The sequence below is a fragment of the Pristiophorus japonicus genome, unplaced genomic scaffold, assembly GCF_044704955.1.
Source record: "Pristiophorus japonicus isolate sPriJap1 unplaced genomic scaffold, sPriJap1.hap1 HAP1_SCAFFOLD_384, whole genome shotgun sequence".
NCBI lineage: Eukaryota > Metazoa > Chordata > Chondrichthyes > Pristiophoridae > Pristiophorus > Pristiophorus japonicus.
In genome coordinates, this window is record NW_027253696.1 from 251,089 (window position 1) to 273,163 (window position 22,075).

At 49.3% G+C, this 22,075-nt stretch overlaps 2 protein-coding genes across 7 annotated transcripts in view; both read right to left on the reverse strand.

Moving 5' to 3' along the window:
- LOC139250519 (6-phosphofructo-2-kinase/fructose-2,6-bisphosphatase 4-like) overlaps positions 1-22,075 on the reverse strand; it is a 282,039-nt gene that overhangs the window by 207,902 nt on the left and 52,062 nt on the right. The gene's annotated exons all lie outside the window — the stretch shown is intronic.
- The window catches only part of LOC139250516 (actin nucleation-promoting factor WAS-like), a 115,815-nt gene continuing 113,162 nt past the window's right edge, over positions 19,423-22,075 (reverse strand). Inside the window, exons 11-12 of the mRNA XM_070872890.1 lie at positions 19,615-19,683; positions 19,423-19,520 (exon numbers count right to left, since the gene is read on the reverse strand). Of these exons, the coding sequence (XP_070728991.1) occupies positions 19,423-19,520; positions 19,615-19,683 (167 nt within the window). The remainder of the gene's footprint in view (positions 19,521-19,614; positions 19,684-22,075) is intronic.

Sequence of the window (22,075 nt, forward strand, 5' to 3'; positions counted from 1 at the left end):
CCAGACATTGGAAGTTTCTTGGGGGCGAAGGTGCAGATCCACTTGGTTCCCTTCCACCACACGGCACAGGCGGTGCCATATATGATGCAAGAGAAAGTGGAAATTGAGCTGGACAGGCTGCAGCAAGAAGACATCATCGCGCCAGTGGAGTTCAACGAGCGGGCCAGTCCAATTGTTCCGGTTCTCAAAGGCGACGGCACGGTCAGAATTTGTGGGGGCTATAAAGTAATGAAGAACTGTTTTTCGCTGCAGGACCAGTACCCGCTACCCAAGGCAGACGACCTATTTTCGACCCTGGCTGGAGGAAAGACATTCACCAAGTTGGACCTGATCGCGGCCTACATGATGCAGGAGCTAGCGAAATCTTCGAAAAGCCTCACCTGCATCAACACGCACAAAGGTCTGTTCATCTACAATAGATGCCCGTTTGGGATTCAATCGGCCGCGGCAATTTTCCAAAGGAACATGGAGAGCCTGCTAAAGTCGGTTCCGCGCACCGTGGTTTTCCAGAATGACATATTGGTCACAAGTCGGGACACCATCGAACACTTGAAGAACCTGGAAGAGGTTCTAAGTCGGCTAGATCGCGTGGGACTCAGGTTGAAACATTTCCAGTGTGTTTTTGTGGCACCAGAGGTCGAGTTGTTAGGGAGAAGAATCGCGGCAGACGGCATCAGACTCACCGACGCCAAGACAGAGGCCATTAAGAAATCGCCGAGATCACAGAACATAATGGAGCTGCGATTGTTCCTGGGACTCCTCAACTAGTTGGGTAATTTCCTACGCAGGTTAAGCACCATGCTAGAACCATTACATGTGCTACTGCGCAAGGGAGATGACTGGATATGGGGGAAATCACAAGAGGCTCCTTCTGAGAAAGCTAGAAATGGCTTATGTTCCAACAAACTGCTTGTTCTGTATAACCCATGTAAACATTTAGTGCTAGCTTGCGATGCGTCTTCATACGGGGTCGGGTGTGTGTTACAAGGTAACGAATCGGGAACATTGCAACTGGCCGCCTCGGCGTCCAGGAGTTTGTCCAAGGCCGAAAGGGCTTACAGCATGATTGAAAAAGCAGCTCTGGCATGCGTTTACGGGGTGAAAAAAATGCACCAGTATCTGTTTGGCTCAAGTTTGAGCTAGAAACTGACCATAAGACGCTCATATCGCTATTCTCAGAGAGCAAAGGGATTAACACCAATGCCTCTGCCCGCATCCAAAGATGGATGCTCACTCTGTCTGCATACAACTATGTAATCCGCCACAGACCAGGCACAGATAGCTGCGCTGATGCTTTCAGTCGGCTACCATTGCCCACCACTAGGATGGAAATGGCACAGCCTGCAGACTTGCTCTTGGTGATGGATGCATTCGAAAACGAAAAGTCACCCGTTACGACCCGCCAGATCAGGACCTGGACCAGCCAGGATCCTTTACTGTCTCTGGTTAAAAAAAAAACTGTGTCCTCCATTGGAGCTGGTCCAGCGTCCCAGCGGAGATGCATGAAGAGATCAAGCCGTTCCAGCAGCACAAAGACGAAATGTCCATACAGGCAGACTAGACTGTCTTTTGTGGGATAATCGCGTGGTTTTACCTAAGAAAGGCAGGGAAACGTTCATATGCGGCCTACACAGTACCCACCCAGGCATAGTAATGAAAGCTATAGCCAGATCCCATGTGTGGTGGCCCGGCATCGACTCAGATTTAGAGTCATGCGTGCGCCGATGCAATACTTGCTCTCAACTGAGCAATGCACCCAGAGAGGTACCGCTAAGTTTGTGGTCATGGCCCTCCAAACTGTGGTCCAGGATCCACGTTGACTTTGTGGGCCCGTTTCTTGGTTGTTATGGATACTTATTCAAAATGGAATGAATGTGTAATAATGTCTGTAAGCACGTCCACTGCTACCATCGAAAGCCTACGAGCCATGTTCGCCATGCACGGCCTGCCTGATGTCCTTGTCAGCGACAATGGGCCGTGCTTCACTAGTGCTGAATTCAAGGAACTCGTGTCCCGCAATGGGATCAAGCACGTTACATCTGCCCCATTCAAGCCCGCATCCAACGGCCAGGTTGAACGGGCGGTCCAAACTATTGTGTTCCTAACACAGATGAGACCGCACACAGGGAGGCTAAAGTAACAGTGACCTTGGTCTTTATTAAGACACTCCAGAGTGAGGAACAGGCCTTAGGGGCCGGCTTATATACAGTGCTCCCAAGGGATGCTGGGATCCCTTGAGACTACAGGGGATGAGCTCCCTGGTGGCGGAACATGGGAGTACATGCTTTACAGATAAATATCACTCCACCCCCAACATCAAAGTGAAAACTATTTACAAGGTGAGGCGGTTGGGAGCCTTGCTTCCCCTGGTGGACAGCCTTGGTACAAATGTCTGTTCTGGTGTGTTGGCTGTGCCCTCGCTGGCTAGCATATTGTTGGCCCAACAGGCCTGCTGGGTGAGCCTGGCCTTGCTGGGCTGTTGGGCGTGATGGGTTCAATTCCTGGTCCGGAGTGGTGTCGTTGATCCTTTCGGTGTGTGTTGTGGGCTCGGAAAAGGCGGTGTCTGCTGTGGGTTGTTCAGGGCAGTCTGTGAACCGCAGCCCCGTTTGGTCGAGGTGCTTTCTGCAAATTTGTCCATTGTCTAGTTTGACTACAAACACCCTACTCCCTTCTTTAGCTATCACCGTGCCCGTGATCCACTTGGGACCATGTCCATAGTTTAACACATACACAGGGTCATTCAGATCAATTTCCCGTGACACAGTGGCGCAACCATAGTTTACATTTTGTTGCTGCCGCCTGCTCTCGACCTGATCATGCAGGTTGGGGTGAACTAGCGAGAGTCTGGTTTTTAGTGTCCTTTTCATGAGTAGCTCAGCCGGGGGCACCCCTGTGAGCGAGTGGGGTCTCGTGCGGTAGCTGAGCAGTACTCAGGACAGGCGGGTTTGCAGTGAGCCTTCTGTGACTCTTTTAAGGCTCTGTTTGATGGTTTGTACTGCCCGCTCTGCCTGCCCATTGTAGGCTGGTTTAAACGGGGCCGAGGTGACATGTTTGATCCCATTGCGGGTCATGAATTCTTTAAATTCGGCACTGGTGAAACATTGCCCATTGTCACTGACCAAGGTGTCAGGCAGGCCGTGGGTGGCAAACATGGCCCTCAGACTTTCAATGGTGGCGGTGGTGGTGCGTCCCGACATTATTTCACATTCAATCCATTTTGAAAAAGCATCCACCACCACCAGGACATTTTACTGAGAAACGGGCCCGCATAGTCGACCATGGTTTGGAAGGCCAGGACCACAAACTTAGTGGTGCCTCTCTGGGCGCGTTGCTCAACTGAGCACACACGCTGCATTGCCGTACACAGGACTCTAAATCAGAGTCGATACCGGGCCAATACACGTGGGACCTGGCTATCGCTTTCATCACGACTATACCTGGGTGTGTGCTGTGGAGATCTGAGATGAATGACTCCCTGCCCTTTTTGGGTAGCACTACGCGGTTACCCCACAACAGACAGTCTGCCTGAATGGACAGCTCGTCCTTTCGCTGCTGGAACGGCTTGATTAGCTCTTGCATTTCAACGGGGATGCTGGCCCAGCTCCCATGCAGTACACAGTTTTTTTTTTTACTAGGGACAGCAGAGGATCTTGGCTGGTCCAAGTCCTAATCTGGCGGGCCGTGACAGGTGATTTATCATTTTTCAAATGCTTCCATGACCATCAACAAGTCTGCGGGCTGCGCCACCATCAACAAGTTTGCAGGTTGCGCCATTTTCACCCGTGGTGGGCAATGGTAGCCGACAGAGCATCCGCACAGTTCTCGGTGCCTGGCCTGTGGCGGATGGTATAGTTATATGCTGATAGCATGAGTGCCCACCTTTGTATGCGGACTGAGGCATTAGTATTTATCCCCTTGTTTTCAGCAAACAGGGATATGAGGGGCTTGTGATCGGTATCCAGCTCAAATTTGAGGCCAAGCAGGTACTGATGCATTTTCCTTACCCTGAACACACACGCTAATGCCTCTTTCTCAATCATGCTGTAGGCCCTCTCGGCCTTAGACAAGCTCCTGGAGGCATAGGCGACAGGTTGCAACTTCCCCGCAACGTTAGCTTGTTGTAATACATACCCGACTCCATACGACGAAGCATCACATGCTAGCACAAGTCTTTACATGGGTCATACAATACAAGCAGCTTGTTGGAGCATAAAATGTTTCTGGCTTTCTCAAAAGCAAATACTTGTTTTTTTCCCCATACCCAGTTCACACCTTTACGCACTAACACATGTAGGGGCTCTAAGAGGGTGCTTAACCCCGGTAGGAAGTTACCAAAAAAGTTGAGGAGTCCCAGGAACGACCGCAGCTCCGTGAAGTTCTGTGGCCTGGCCGTGTTCCTGATAGCCTGTGTCTTGACGTCTGTGGGCCGAATGCTGTCCGCGGGCCGAATGCCGTCCGCCTCGATCTTTCTCCCCAATAATTCCACTTCTGTTGCCATGAAGATGCATTTCAACCTCTTCAGCTGCAACCCTACGCGATCCAGTTGCTGGAGGACCTCCTCCAGGTTTTGTAGGTGCTCGACGGTGTCCCGACCCGTGACCAATATGTCGTCCTTAAAAACCACAGTGTGTGGTACCGACTTGAGTCGGCTCTCCATGTTTCTCTGGAAGATCGCTGCAGCCGACCGAATTCCAAACGGGCATCTGTTGTGGATGAACAGTCCCTTGTGCGTGTTGATGCAGGTGAGGTCCTTCGAAGACTCCTCCAGCTCCTGCATCATATGTAGGCCGAAGTCAGGTCAAGCTTGGTGAACATCTTGCCTCCTGCCAGCGTCGCAAATAGGCCGTCTGCCTTAGGTAGTGGGTATTGGTCCTGTTGCGAGAAACTATTAATAGTTACTTTATAACCGCCACAAATCCTGACCGTGCCATCACTTTTGAGTACTAGAACAATCGGGCTGGCCCACTCACTGAATTCCACTGGGGAGATGATGCCCTCGCGTTGCAGCCTGTCCAGCTCGATTTCCACTCTTTCCCTCATCATGTGAGGAATGGGTCGTGCCTCTGGGACCAAATGGATCCGCACCTTCGCCCCGGAAAAGTTTCTAATGCCTGGCTCAAAAAGGGAAAGAAATTTGTTAAGAGCCTGGGTACATGAGGCCTCGTCGGCATGTGATAGCGCTCGGATATCATCCCAGTTCCAGCGGATTTTGCCCAGCCAGCTCCTTCCAAGCAGTGTGGGGCCATCACCTGGGACAATCCAGAGTGGCAGTTCATGCACCGTGCACTCGTAGGTGACCTTGACCATGGCGCTGCCCAGGACAGTGATGAACTCTTTGGTGTACGCTCTCAGTTTCGTGTGGATGGGGCTCAGGGCTGGTCTGAGTGCCTTGTTGCATCACAGCCTCTCAAGCATCTTTTTACTCATGATGGATTGGCTAGCGCCAGTGTCCAGTTCCATGGCTACGGGTAAGCCATTCAATTTTACATTTAGCATTATAGGTGAACATTTCGCTGAAAATGTGTGCACCCAGTGTACTTCAGCATCTGCCTCCTCTCTGAGGCTCGAAATTGCTCTGATGCACCATGGACCGATCTTCCTCTGCCACGTGGTGGTTAGCAGGTTTTGCAGAGCTTGCAGCTCGTTTGCAAGCTTGTTGGAGGTGCCCCATTGTTCCACAGCTCTTGCAAACATACCCTTTGAAGCTGCATGAATAGGCTGAATGGAAGCCTCCACAACGCTAACAAGGTGTGAATTGCCTTGCATTCATCCTTTGTTGCGGACTCAGTCATCTGGGTCACCTGAGGCCTGCTGGCAGTTGCAGACTCGTGGTTTCTGCCCTGTACATTTCTGCTCGCAAACACAGTTCCAGTTAATTTATGAACATTGCTAGCACTTGTGTGCTGAGACATTTGTTTGGTGTTATCACTGGTGAACATAAACGCTTGTGCTATCGCAATGGCCTTACTGAGGGTCGGTGTCTCTAAGTCAAAAGTTTTCGTAGGATGGTCTGGTGGCCAATGCCCAGTACAAAAAAAGTCTCTGAGCATTTGCTCCAGGTAGCCATCAAACTCACATTGTCCTGCAAGTCGCCTTAGCTCGACGACGTAGCTCGCCACTTCTTGACCTTCAGATCGCTGGCACATGGAGAACCGATATCTCGCCATCAGTACGTTCTCCCTCGGGTTAAGATGCTCCCGAACCAGTGGACACAGCTCCTCATACGACTTATCTGTGGGTTTCACCAGAGCCAGAAGATTCTTCATGAGGCTGTAGGTCATTGCCCCGCATGACCGTGAGGAGGACTGCTCTCCTTTTTGCAGCACTTCCTTCTCCGCCCAGCTCGTTGACTACAAAGTACTGGTCTAGCCGTTCAACATAGGCTTCCCAGTCCTCACCCTCCGAGAACTTCTCCAGAATGCCCACAGTTTGCTGCATCTTTGCTTTGGATTCGTATACTCGTCGCCAGTTATTGTGCTCCTAACACAGATGAGACTGCACACGGAGGTTAAAGTAACAGTGACCTCAGTCTTTAATAAGACACTCCAGAGTGAGGAACAGGCCTTAGGGGCCAGCTTATATACAGTGCTCCCAAGGGATGCTGGGATACCTTGGGACTGCAGGGGATGCTCTCCCTGGTGGCGGAACATGGGAGCGCATGCTTTACAGATACACAATACAAACTATCAAGCAAAGCTTGAAACGTGTGTCAGAAGGCTCCCTGCAGACCCATCTGTCCCGAGTCCTGCTCAGCTACCGCACCAGACCCCACTCACTCACCGGGGTTCCCCCAGCTGAGCTGCTCATGAAAAGGGCGCTCAAAACAAGGCTGTCCCTTGTCCACCCCGATCTCCATGATCACGTCAAGGGCAGGCGGCATCAACAAAGCATGTACCATGATCGCGCAAACATGTCATGCGATATTGAAGTCAATGATCCTGTATTTGTACTCAACTATGGACACAGTCCCAAAAGGCTTGCTGGCATTGTCATAGCCAAAGAAGGGAGTAGTGTGTTTCAAGTCAAACTTGCCAAAGGACTAACTTGCAGAATGTATTTGGACCAAACCAAACTGCGATTTACAAACAGTCACGAGCAACCTGAAGAGGACCTTCCAACACACACAGAAGTGGCAACCGACATCACGGTTGACCACGAAGCTGAACTTACCATCCCCAGCAGCCCGGCAAGGCCAGCTGCCCACCAGCCCAGCGAAGAACCAACCAACTCACCCACACCTGCATTTGTACCAAGACGATTGACTGGGGAACGAAAAGCCCCAGATCATCTCACCCTGTAAATGAATGTTCTATTGACTTTGGGAGGGAGTGATGTTATGTATGCAACCCTAGGCAACCTGTATCACACCACCACCAGAGAGCTTACCTGTTGGGAGTCCCAAGGGACCCCAGCATTCCCTTGGGAGCACTGTATATAAGCAGGCATCCCATGCTGTACCAGCACTCTGGAGTTTGAATAAAGGAGCTAAGGTCACACTTAATCATTGTCTACAATACTCAGTTGCATTACTTTATTATGAGCTTAACAAAGTTACTCAACAATATCAAACTGGTATATGATTGAATAACTCATGGGACACAGGGTTACAAAAGACAAGATGAATAAGTCTTTCACAATAAAACTTGTAATAATGGCGTAATTTCAGGAAAGCGATGAGGAAATCTGGCTCAATCGGTGGCATTACCCCCTCGGAATCAGGAAGTTGCAGTTCAGACTCCAGGTCAGGAGGTTGTGCTCATCATAGGCAGTCCCTCAAGATCAAGGAAGACTTGCTTCCACTCTAAAAATGAGTTCTCAGGTGACTGAACAGTCCAATACGGGAATTACTGTCTCTGTCACAGGTGGGACAGACAGTCGTTGAAGGAAAGGGTGGTTTGGGGGGGTCTGGTTTGCCACACGCTCCGCTGCCTGCGCTTGGTTTCTGCATGCTCTCGGCGACGAGACTTGAGGTGCTCAGCGCCCTCCCAGATGCTCTTCCTCCACTGAGGGCAGTCTTTGGCCAAGGACTCTCAGGTGTCGGTGGGGATGTTGCACTTTACAATGAGGCTTTGAGGGTGTCCTTGAAATATTTCCTCTGCCCACCTGGAGCTCGCTTGCCGTGTAGGAGTTCCGAGTAGAGTGCTTGCTTTGGGAGTCTTGTGACGGGCATGCGAACAATGTGGCCCACCCAATGGAGCTGGTCGAGTGTGGTCAGTGCTTCGATGCTGGGGATGTTGGCCTGGTCGAGAACACTAACGTTGGTGCGCCTGTCCTCCCAGGGGATTTGCAGGATCTTGCGGAGACATCGTTGGTGGTATTTCTCCAGCAATTTGAGGTGTCTATTGTAGATGGTCTATGTCTCTGAGCCATACAGGAGGGCAGGTATCGCTATAGCCCTGTAGACCATAAGCTTGGTGCTAGATTTTAGGGCCTGATCTCCGAACACTCTCTTCCTCAGGTGGCCAAAGGCTGCACTGGCGCACTGGATGCAGTGTTGAACTTCGTCATCGATGTCTGCCCTTGCTGATAATAGGCTCCCGAGGTATGGAAAGTGGTCCATGTTGTCCAGGGCCATGCCGTGATTCTTGATGATGGGGGTGTGGGGGGGGCAGTGCTGTGTGGCGGGGTTAGGTTGGTGGAGGACCTTTGTGTTGTGTATGTAATAACTGCTAGACTGAGTACTGTTTAACTCCAAGAGGTATGACCTTGGCTCTGCTTTATTAAGGTCCAAAGTAACTAATATACAAAATGGCTGGCCTTTTATACTTGGGCCACAAATATGTGCGTGCAGCCCAATGGCCTCCAACAGTGACGCCATCTAGTGGCTAGTAATTCCAAAAGTACATACATGACAATACCCCCCTCTGAGATATTAACAAATTGAGACGGTTCGGTGTTTTATGCTCCCAGGTTGACCATATCAGTTCAACTCCACCCTTGGGGTGAGTGTTCAGAGTCTGTTGTGACTGGTGGCTGGGTGGCTGACCTGGTGGGAGTGGCAGTGGCCATATCAGGCATTGAAAGTCCATTTTCATTGAACATGTCAGTGATTGAAAGTCCCGATGACCACTGAATTCTCTGATGACTGGCGGTAGGTTGGTTGGTCATCGATTGTCTCTTCCGCCGACTGTTCCGGTTCGTCTGTGTGCCGCAGCTTTGTCTGATCCATATGTTACCTGCATGTTTTCCCATTTTTGAGCTGGACAATAAATACTCTATTGCCCTCCTTGGCCATGACAGTATCAGCGATCCACTTGGGACCCTGACCATAATTCAGAACATATACAGGATCATTTACAGAAATATCGCATAACACAGCTGCACGATCATGATATCCTTGCTGACTTTGTCTTCTATATTCAACATGATTATTCAAGTCAGGGTGTACAAGAGATAACTTGGTCTTAAGACCTCTCCATCATGAGTTCAGCAGGCAAGACCCCAGTAAGCGTGTGTGGTCTTGTCCTGTAACTAAGTATTATGCATGACAGGTGGGTCTGCAGTGACCCTTGGGTTACTCGCTTCATACTCTGCTTTATGATTTGGACAGCACAATCTGCTTGCCCATTAGACGCAGGTTTGAACGGTGCTGTCCGTGCATGTTTGATACCATTGAGTTTCATGAACTCTTGAAACTCCTGACGGGGAGCACGATCCGTTGTCGCTAACAACGATGTCAGGCAGACCATGTGTCACAAACATGACATTGAGATTCTCAATGGTAGCAGTGGATGTGCTGGATGACATGATTATACACTCTATCCACTTCGAATATGCATCCACCACAACTAAAAACATCTTCCCCAGGAAGGGACCTGCAAAGTCTATGTGGATTCTGGACCATGGTTTAGACGGCCACGACCACAGACTCAGCGGTGATTCCGCTGGTGCTTTGCTGAGCTGCGTGCAAGTGTTGCACTGATGCACACATGATTCCAGCTCAGAGTCAATTCCCAGCCACCATACATGAGACCTGGCGATGGCTTTCATCATTACAATGCGGAGATGTGTGCTATGTAGCTCACGTACAAATTTCTCTCTCCCTTTCTTGGGCATAACAACACGATTGCCCCACAGTATACAATCCGACTGTATAGACAGTTCGTCTTTGCGACGAATGTAAGGTTTGGTCTCCTCGCACATGTGTTTGGGTATGGCAGACCAATCACCTTTGAGGATGCAACTCTTCATCGATAAAATAGAGTCCTGGCTGGTCCAGGTCTTAACTTGTTGAGACGTGACACTCTCAAAAGCATCCATAACTAACAATAGGTCCGCCGGTGTGGGCAATGGCAGACCACTCAAAGCATCTGCACAATTCTCGGTGCCAGGTGAATGACATAATCATAAGCAGATAATGTCAGCACCTAGCTCTGGATGCGGGATGAAGCATTGGTATTGATACCTTTGTTTTCAGAGAAGTGAAATGAGCGGCTTGTGATCTGTCTCCAGTTCAAACCAAAGACCAAACAGGTATTGATGCATCTTTTTAACTCCATACACACAGGCTAGTGCTTCTTTCTCTACCATGCTGTAGGCTCTTTCCACTTTAGACAAACTTTTTGAAGCATACGCGACTGGTTGAAGTTTACCCGACTCATTAGCTTGTTGGAGTACGCAACCAATTCCATATGACGAAGCATCACAGGCCAATACTAAATGTTTACATGGGTCATAATGTACCAGCAGCTTGTTAGAGCAAAGCAGATTAATGACTTCCTCAAAAGCTCTGTCTTGAGATGCACCCCACACACAGTTGTCGTCTTTTCTTAGCAGCATGTGCAGTGGTTCTAAGAAGGTGCTTAATTTAGGTAGGAAGTTAATGAAGTAGTTGAGTAGACCCAGGAATGAACGCAGCTCCGTCACATTCTGTGGCTTGGATGCATTCTTGATGGCCTTGGTTTTCGCGTCCGTGGGCCTGATGCCGTCAGCAGCAATTTTCCTTCCCAGGAATTCAACCTCTGGTGCCATGAAAACACACTTTGAGCATTTCAGTCTGAGTCCCACTTTGTCCAGTCGATGTAGAACCACTTCCAGGTTGTTCAGATGTTCGGAGTCATGACCTGTGATTAGGATGTCATCTTGGAACATGACGGTTCTGGGAATGGACTTCAGTAGACTCTACGAGCAAATTCCAAAAGGGCACCTGTGATAAACAAACAGTCCTTTATGCGTGTTAATGCATGTAAGTCTCTTCGACGTCTCGACCAGCTCCTGTGTCATGTATGCCGACGTCAAGTCCAGTTTGGTGAACGACTACCCCACAGGCTAGCATTGCAAACAAATCATCAGCCTTCATAATGGGTACTGATCCTGTTTCGAAACCCTGTTGATCGTAGCCTTGTAGTCTCCACAGAATCTGACTGTGCCATTACTTTTCAGCACAGGATCAATGGGACTGGTCCATTCATTAAATTCAACCAGTGATGTGATCCCTTCACGCTGGAGTCAGTTCGATTTCGACCTTCTCCCTCATCATATACGGAACTGCCCGAGCTTTATGATGGACGGGTCTTGCATCCGAGTCCACGTGGATCTGCACCTTGGCTCCTGTGAAGTTGCCGATGCCTGGTTCAAACAACGAGGGGAACTTGCTCAGTACTTGGGCACATGTATCTTTCTCCGACAATAATGCCTTGATGTCGTTCCAATCGCATCTGATTTTTTCAAGCCAGTTCCTGCTGAACAGCGTTGGGCCATTGCCTGGGACAATCCAACACTTTAATTGTGGCACTGCCAATCACCATTATGAGTTCTTTGGTGTACGTGCGCAACTTGGCATTGACTGGACTCAGCCTGGGCCTCACAGCCTTAGTATCCCACAGCTTGTCGAATGCCCTCTGGCTCATTATCGATTGACTCGCCCCCGTGTCCAGTTCCATCGATACAGGCATCCCATTAAATTTCACGTTGATCATTATCGGTTTGCTCTTCGTTAGGAACGAGCACAGTCCATACACTTCCTCCTCTGGTATCTCAGATTGCGTATCGGGATCTGCACTAGTCTGACCATCATCCTCAATGTGATGTGTCGCGGTGCGTTTGCTCATCTGCGGACGCTTGCGCTGGGGATGCCCCACTCTCAGAAAGCCTTAGCAACTATATTGCTTAACTAGGCACTGCTGGTGCCAGTGATTTCCCCCACAGCGCCAACACGGAGAAATCGGATGCATTCCCGCTGGCGGACTTTGGGCAGTCACTGGTTTCGCGTACGCAGTTGTGTCGGCCCTGCCATGTGCCGCTCTGCCGAACGCCGAATCAATCATATTTACAGAAATTGCCAAGTTTCGATTTTTCATTGATATCTGCTTTAGACTTCTATCCGCCGTCATGCATGACTGAGTGATCGTAATGGCCCTGTTCAAGTCCAACGTCTCCACCACCAGTAGTTTACTCAGGATCACCTCGTGGTTGATGCCGATTATAAAGAAGTCCCGCAGCATTTCTGCCAACAGCCCCAAAATTACACGTTCCTGCTAGACGTCTCAGGTCGGCAACGAATTCAGCCGCATTCTGGCCGCCCTCTGAGCGAACGTGCGTGTAAAATCTGTATCTCGAGATGATGATGCCTTCATCTGGCTTAAGGTGGTCCTGTACCAGTGTACACAATTCTTCATACGTCTTCTCTGTTGGACTCACAGGCAGGAGTAGATTCTTCACCAGACCATAAATTTTTGGACCGCAAACCGTGAGGAACACCGCCCGGCGCCGATCTGCGTCACCGACAACCTCCATTTTGTTGGCCGCGAAGAACTGGCTCAAACGGCTCACAAAGTCTGCCCAATCTTCTCCTTCCTCAAATCGCTCCAACAATCTAATTGTGCTCATTTTTGCATGCAAAGGTTCTTGTTGTCTCGTCACCAAATGTTGTGTATGCAATAACTGCTAGACTGAGTACTGTTTAATTCCAAGAGGTATGACCTTGGCTCTGCTTTAGTAAGGCCCAAAGTGACTAATATACAAAATGGCTGGCCTTTTATACTTAGGCCACACACGTGCGTGCAGCCCAATGGCCTCCAACAGTGACGCCATCTAGTGGTTAATGATCCCAAAAGTACAAACATGACATTTTGTCTTACGGATGTTTCGCGTAAGGCCCATGCTTTCGTACGCCTCGGTGAAGATGTTGACGATGACTGGGAGTTCAGCCTCTGAATGTGCGAAGTTGCAAGCATCGTCCGCATACTGTAGCTCGATGATAGAGGATGGGATGGTCTTAGATCTGGCTTGGAGGCAATGAAGGTTGAACAGGTTCCTATTGGTTCGATAGTTTAGTTCCACTCCAGTGGGGAGCTTGTTGAGCATGAGGAGCATTGCAGCAAGGAAGATCGAGCAGAGGGTTGGCGCGATGACGCAGCCCTGCTTGACCCCGGACGTGGATTGGGTCTGTGGTGGATCCGTTGGTCAGGATCACAGCTTGCATGTCGTCATGGATGAGGCGGAGGTTGGCGACAAACTTTTGGGGCAGCCCAAACGGAGGAGGACGCTCCTTAGTCCCTCACGGTTAACAGTGTCAAAGGCCTTTGTACTTGTAATAACTTGTAATAATGGGGTAATTTCAGGAAAGTGATGAGGAAATCTGGCTGAATCGGTGGCATTCGCCCCTCGGAATCAGGAAGTTGCAGTTCAGGTTCCAGGCCAGGAGTTTATGCTCATAATGCAAAGCTTGAGTATCGTGCTGAAAGAGTGTTACAATAATGGAGATAGATGCCTAATGGAGTAAGTTGCCATTTTCAAATCGAGAAGCTGCAATGCTGGTGTGGCTGAGGCTTTGTAAAAGTTCCTGGGATTTGGGAAGGGAGGCAGTCTTCCTGGCTCAATTGTTATACTGCATGCTGCACAAATCTTCCACCAATTGTTGCACTGCATGCTGTATAAATCTCCCTGCAATTGTTGCACTGCATGCTGTATAAATCTCCCTGCAATTGTTGCACTGCATGCTGTACAAATCTCCCTGAAATTTTCAGAGAATCATAGAATCTTACAGCACAGCAGAACGGAGCCATTCAGCCCATCTTTCCTGTGATAGATCTATCCAATTAGTTCCCCCCCCACCCTGCTCTTTCCCCATTGCCCTGCAATTTTCTCCTCTACAAGTATTTATCCAATTCCTTTTTGAAAGTTACTATTGAATCTGCTCCCACCGCCCTTTCAGGCAGCTCGTTCCAAATAGCAACAACTCGCTGCAAAAAATTTCTCCTCATCTCCCCTCTGTTTCTTATGCCAATTACCTTAAATCTGTGCCCTCTGGTTACCGACCCTCCTGCCAGTGGAAACAGTCTCTCCTCATTTACGATGTCATGTATTCAACCAGCATTGTAACCCATGAATAATATGACCTAAGTTGTACACTGTGAGAACACTGACCACTAGGTGGTAAACTTGTGGGAGACACTCCTAACCTAGAGCTTCAGCTATAAAAGAGGAAGCTCCACCCACTTCCATCACTTGAATGCTAAGGAATAAAGAACAGGTCACAGACTGACCTTCTCTCAAGCATGGGCCTCGTGTGCATTTATACTGTATAGTAAAGACATATCAATGGCGACAAGAAACTGGGATTTAAACCACGCGAGCATGGCCACTAGCAGAACAGACGAGAGGTACTCTGTTAAGGAATGGTTGGGACAGAGATTCAACATTGTTAAAGCAGCACACAGTTCTCCAGGCAGACAAGGGCAGTCGGGCATGCCCCAACATGTCGTCGAACCCAGAGGGGGAGTTCGACAGAGACAATGGCAAGCTGGACGGCGATTCACGCCATTGCAAGGGACAATGCGGCCAGTAATGGGGCCATCAACACCTGTTAATGGCGCACTCAAGGGCAATAACAGGGGCAGTCAGGGACGATCGACTAGCAAGGGACTTTTTGTTTCAAACAGCAGCTCATGCTGGAGGCGTGGAGGCACACACTCAGCCAGAGTTTGCAGAGTTGAGCAAAATACCTGCAGAAATTGCAGAAATGAACGCTGGGGGAAATCGCTGGAAGCTGAAGTTCAGCGAGTTCATGTGGAGCACGTATACAGTTCATACACCAGGACGCCACCGATAATGATGAAAGTGTTCCTCAATGGCATCCCAGTATCAATAGAGCTAGACACGGGGGCCAGCCAGTCCCTGATGGGTATCAAACAGTTCGAAAAGTTGTGGGCGTCCAAGGCCAGGAGGCCAAAATTATCGCCGATTGATGCACAGTTACGGACTTACACAAAGCAGATCATTCCGGTGCTAGGCAGCGCCACGGTAGTCGTGACCCACAAAGATTCGGAGAACAGACTGCCACTCTGGATTATCCCAGGGGATGGTCCCGCACTACTGGGGAGAAGTTGGCTTGCTGTCATGAACTGGAAATGGGGCGATGTCAATGCAATTTCCTCTGTGGAGCGAGTATCATGCTCACAGATCCTGGACAAATTTGACTCATTATTTCAACCCGGCATCGGCACTTTCATGGGGGCCAAGGTAGTGATTCACATAATCCCAGGCGTCAGGCCAGTACACCACAAGGCCAGAGCGGTGCCGTACGTGATGCGGGAAAAGATAGAAGGCGAATTGGACCGCCTGCTGAGCGAAGGCATCATCTCGCCAGTCGAATTCAGTGACTGGGCGAGCCCGATTGTGCCGGTGCTCAAGGCGGATGGGGTCGGTCAGGATATGTGGCATTACAAGGCCACCATCAATCGGGTGTCACTCCAAGACCAGTACCCGCTATCGAGAACGGAGGACCTCTTTGCGATGCTATCCGGTGGCAAACATTTTTTCCAAATTGTACCCGACCTCAGCTTACATGATGCAGGAGCTGGCGAGTGAGTAGAAGAAGCTGACCACCATCACGACATACAAGGGGTTGTTTGAGTACAACAGATGTCCGTTCGGGATTCGCTCGGCCGCCGCGATCTTCCAACGAAATATGGAAAGCCTCAAGTCGATTCCAGGGATGGTGGTTTTTCAGGACGACATCCTCATTACAGGTTACGATACTGAAGAACATCTCCACAACCTGGAGGAGGTGCTGCGCAGACTGGGCCGGGTAGGGCTGCGACTGAAAAAGGCGAAGTGCGTCTTCCTAGCTCCAGAGGTAGAATTCCTGGGGATGAGGGTAGCAGCAGACGGGATCAGCCCTGCTGCGTCCAAGACGGAAGCGATCCAGAGAGCACCCAGACCCCATAACACGACGGAGCTGCGTTCATTCCTGGGGCTCCTGAACTATTTTGGTAACTTTCTTCCCAAATTGAGCACACTGCTAGAGCTGCTACACGTGCTCCTACGCAAAGGTCGCAAATGGGTCTGGGAGGACAGCCAGGAAAGGGCTTTTAATAGAGCACGCAATTTGTTATGTTCCAACAATCTGTTAACGCGATATGACCCATTTAAGAAACTTGTGTTAACGTGCGGTGCGTCGTCCTATGGTGTTGGGTGTGTATTGCAGCATGTCAATGCCAAGGGTCAGTTACAGCTGGTAGCTTATGCCTCCAGAAGTCTGTCCCAGGCAGAAAAGGGCTACGGGATGGTAGAAAAGGAGGCGCTCGCATGTGTATATGCGGTAAAGAAAATGCACCAGCTGTTTGGCAGGAAATTTGAGCTGGAGACAGATCACAAACCCCTGACGTCCCTTTTGGCCGACAACAAGGTCATAAATGCAAACGCATCGGCCCGCATACAGAGGTGGGCACTCACGTTAGCCACCTATGACGACACAATTCGGCACAGACCGGGCATCGAAAACTACGCCGATGCACTCAGCAGGCTCCCACTAGCCACCACTGAGGGGGCTACCGAGTATGCTGCTGAGATGGTCATGGCTGTTGAAGCTTTCGGAAGCAAAGGCTCACCCGTGACAGCCCGTCAGATTAAAGTCTGGACAAATAGAGACCCGCTATTGTCTCGAGTCAAGAAATGTGTCCTGAATGGGGACTGGGCAGCCACGTACAGGGCATGCCCTGAGAAATTTAAACCATTTCACAGGCGCAAGGATGAACTCTCGATTCAGGCCGATTGCCCACTGTGGGGAAACTGCGTAGTCATGCCCCAGATGGGCAGAGAGGTGTTCATCAGAGAACTCCACAATGGGCACCCAGGCATTGTCATGATGAAGGCAATTGCCAGGTCACACGTTTGGTGGCCAGGGATAGATGCAGATCTGGAACTTTGTGTTTGCAGGTGCAACACGTGTGCCCAGCTGGGCAATGCACCCAGGGAAGCCCCCCTTAGCCCCTGGCCATGGCCCACCAAGCCTTGGTCACGCATCCATGTGGACTACGCAGGTCCTTTCATGGGGAAAATGTTTTTAGTTGTAGTAGACGCCTACTCCAAATGGATCGAGTGTGACATTTTAAATTCAAGCACATCCTCTGCCACGGTAGAAAGTCTACGGGCAATGTTCGCCGCCCACGATCTACCGGATGTCTTGGTCAGAGAGAATGGCCCGTGCTTCACCAGGACTTCATGGCAGGCAATGGAATTAACCATGTTCGAACGGCACCGTTCAAGCCGGCCTCAAACGGCCAGGCAGAACGAGCAGTGCAGATAATCAAACAGGGGATGCTCAGAATCCAAGGGGGTTCCCTACAATGCCGCTTATCACGCCTCCTGTTGGCCTACAGATCCCGACCACACTCGCTCACAGGGGTTCCACCCGCAGAGCTGCTAATGAAAAGGACGCTCAAAACCCGGTTATCCCTTATACACCCCACCATGAAATAAATTGTCGAGAGCAGGCGCCAGTCACAATATGACTACCATGACAGGAAAGCGAGGGCGCGATGTATTGATGTAAATGACCCTGTTTTTGTCCTCAACTATGCTGCAGGGCCCAAATGGCTCGCAGGCACTGTGGTTGCCAAAGAGGAATTAGGATTCTGGTAGTTAAACTTATCAATGGACAAATCTGCCGCAAACACGTGGATCAAACAAAAAGGAGTTTCAGCAACCCCATAGAAGAAGCAGAGGAAGAACACTATGTAGAGTTCACTCCTCCACAGGTGACTGAACACCGGAACCAAAGGGAGGAGAGCCCACTCACTGTGGGCAGTCCGGACAGGCCTGAGGCACCGCAAACAGCAGACACTCAGGCCAGCGCCCAACAACCGGAGCCCCAACTCAGGCGCTCTACAAGGAAGCGTAAACTACCAGAGAGACTCAACCTGTGATCCCAATAAGACTTTGGGGTGGGAGGTGATGTCATGTATTCAACCAGCATTGTAACCCATGTATAATCTGACCTAAGTTGTACACTGTGAGAACAATGACCACTAGGTGGTGAACTTGTGGGAGACACTCCTAACCTAGGCCTTTAGATATAAAAGGGGAAGCTCCACCCACCTCCATCACTTGAGTGCTAAGGAATAAAGGACAGGTCACAGACTGACCTTTCAAGCATGGGCCTCGTGTGCATTTATACTGTATAGTAAGGACGTATCATACTCTATCAATACATTTCATGATTTTGAACACCTCTATAAAATCTCCCCTTAACCTTCTCTGCTCTGAGAACAAACGCAGCTTCTCCAGTCTCTCCGCATAACTGAAAGGGTGTAAGGATAAACCCAGCAACTATAGGCCAGTCAGTTTAACGTCAGTGGTGGGGAAGCTTTTAGAAATAATAATCAGGGACAAAGTTAACAGTCACTTGGACAGGTTTGGATTAATTAAGGAAAGCCAGCATGGATGTGTTCAACGCAAATCATGTTTAACTAGCTTGATCGAGTTTTTTGATGAGGTAACAGAGAGAGTTGATGAGGGCAATGTGGTTTACATGGATTTCCAAAAGGTGTCTGTCAAAGTGCCACATAATAGGCTTGTCAACAAAGTTGAAGCCCATGGAATAAAAGGGACAGTAGTAGCATGGAAACAAAATTGGCTCAGGGACAGGAAACAGAGAGTAGTGGTGAATGGTTGTTTTTTCGGACTGGAGGTAGGTATACAGTGCTGTTTCCTAGGGGTCAGTTCTAGAACCACTGCTTTTCTTGATATATATTAATGATTTGGATGTGGGTGTACAGGGCACAATTTCAAAATTTGCAGATGATACAAAACTTGGAAGTATAGTGAACAGTGAGGAGGAGAGTGATAGACATCAAGAGGACATAGACAGGCTGGTGGAATGGGCGGACATGTGACTGATGAAATTTAATGCAGAAAAATGTGAAGTCATACATTTTGGTAGAAAGAACGAGGAAAGAAAATGTAAACTAAAGGGTACAATCCTAAAGGAGGTGCATGAACAGAGACCTGGGGGTATATGTGCACAAATCGTTGAAGGTGGCAGGGCAGGTTGAGAAAGCAGTTAAAAAAGCAAACGGGATCCTGGGCTTCATAAATAGAGGCATAGGGTGGGATTTTCGGAATTTGGCAAAAACGGTAATTTTGCGCCAAATTTACCGTTGTCACTGTCCGACCATTTTTAGGCTGAACTGTCGGCCTTTACACATCAGTAAAGTCAGCGATGCACGAGGATTTGTGGCGCAAACCGCGAGTTTCGGCAACTTTAGTCCGGGTCCGGGAGCTCTGCGAGAGGCGCCCTGGGAGGGGGAGAAAAAATTGCAAAAAAATTCCACAAAACCCTTGCCTACTAAATCGCTGAAAAAGAATTAAAAAATAAAATTTTTAACTTACCTTTTTTGGAGGTCTTCATACTTACCGCTGTTGACAGGGCTGCACTGACAGGTTTGACCCATCGGTATTCTGGGCACAGAGTACGGGTCAGGAGAGAGCCAACAGTACGACGGTAACACAATCCGCGGCGTTGCACGTCGCCACTCCTCTCCCCGGCGGTACAGGGAAGCAAAGAGGTTTTCAGCGCTAAGGCTCAAATCGCGGCAAAAACCCGGTCGCAAAGTTGGCAAGAATCCTGCTCATAGAGTTCAAAAGTGTGGAAATTATGATGAACCTGTATAAATTACTGGTTCGGCCTCAACTGGAGTATTGTGTCCAATTCTGGGTACCGCACTTTAGGAAGGATATGTCGGCCTTAAGGGAGGGGGTAAAAAAGATTTACGAGAATTATTCCAGGGATGAGGGACTTCAGTTACGTGGATAGCCTGGAGAAGCTGGGATTGCTCTCCCTGCAGCAGAGAAGATTGAGAGGAGATTTGATAGAGGTGTTCAAAATCATGAGGGATCTAGATAGAGTAGATAGAGAGAAACTGTTCCCATTGGCGGAAGGGTCGAAAACCAGAGAACACAAATTGAAGGTGATTGGCAGAAGAACCAAAGGCGACATGAGGAAAACTTTTTTACCCAGCGAGTGGTTAGGATCTGGAATGCACTGCCTGAAATTGCACTACCTGGCAGACTTGATCACGGCTTTCCACAGGGCGTTGGATAAGTACCCAAAATAATTGTTTTTTTTAGGGCTATGGGGAAAGGGCGGGCGAGTGGGACTGGCTGAGAGTCGGCATGGGCTCGACGGGCCGAATGGTTTTCCGTGCTGTAGCAACTGAAGTCCCTCGTCCCTGGTACCATTCCAGTAAATCTCAAAAAACATTCTTCCAGAGACAACTCCGGCCAGGTGAAAGCCCATTGCTAAAAGTATGCGGAGACAACGCATCCTGTCAGAAGCTAAAGTACCGAATTCGTCGGAATCACAGGAAGCTTGCAACCTGCAACTTGTTAACAATAAGACATGCGGGCGAGCAGTCTGTGGCCAGCCTGTCGCTCTGGGATTACAGCCAACCACCTGCCCTATATGTCTGGATATAGTTTGCTCCATTAACATGACATTTTCTGGCATGGGGGCTGAGCTTTGTGCAAGACACTTTGCACATTAACATCGCCAGCATGATTGCCAGCGCGGATGGATCCGTGGACAGCTAGTAGAGTATGGTATATAGACCTGTTTACAATAGTATCTCTGTAAAGACATCTATATCCATCCCTACCCACAGCCTAAACCAACGCTGTATTCTTTGAAACACAATTTTTTACACCTTGCACTCCATCTCACAATAGGACTGATTCCAGAACAGGGAGAAATAGAACGCAATATAAATGGGCAGACGAGGTGGGATGGTCACACTGGTGCAGTCCGAAAGCTCTCACCCTGCCTGCAGCACCAGTGTAATTAAACAGAGAGCAGCATTTACAACAAACTGCAGGCAGCACAACTTCACAAACAGTCAAAAACTGCCCAACACTTCTCCCCAAAACTCCAGTGAGAATTTAAACACACAGATCATTTTTTTTTTTTCCAAGTGATGATTTGCAACCCTTACCCTGATTGTTCCAGCTTCAAGTGTTAATCTGGGGATCCCCAATGGAGGGCTCTCTATGCGGGAGTTCCCCCTTTATCTATTGAGCACTTGGCCTGGTTGCACAGGGCAGACCCTTGCATAAGTTAAGTCGGTTCACGGACTCCCAGGCTGCCTGCATTTTCTGTGGTCTGTAAGAGTCCGTGTTCCATGTGTATGTACAGTGTGTGAGGTTGCAGCCCCTCTTCCATTATTTGAAAAGGCTGCTCCTCAATTTGTGGAGCACTTCAGTCCCACGCTCCTGATCTTTGGGTACCCGGTGTGGAGGGGAGCGGGCAGGTCGACGGGCCTCCTCGTAGGACTGCTCCTGGGCCTGGCCACAGTGGCCATTAACTAGTCCAGGCAGCGGGCGGTCGACGGGGTCATTCAGTTCGGCTGCCTGCCTCTCTTCCGTGGCTACATTTGTCCCTGGAAATGGAGCACGCGGTGTCTACCGGTACACCGGAGGGACTGGAGTGCATCAAGACCCCTGGCAACCACATTTTGATTTGATTTGTAAGGTTTTCTTAAACATTTTAGGTTAGTTTGCAGTTTCTAGTTGTTGTTCCCCTTTAACAAGGGGGCACTTGGTTTAATTGTATAATTTAAAAGAGTTGTAATATGAATCTGTTAATTATTTAATAATCAACCTTTAAGCCCCAATAAATCCTCCAACCAATAAAATAACAAATGGGACGCTTATTAAACTTAGAGTTAACCATTGGACTATTCCTGAGGTATTGAACAAACATGCAGAAAAGGGCAGTTTGTGATTCTTGGACTGGTGCAAGGGCCTCAGTAATTAACACAGAAACATCACCCCCTGACTGATCGCCACTGCTAGTTAG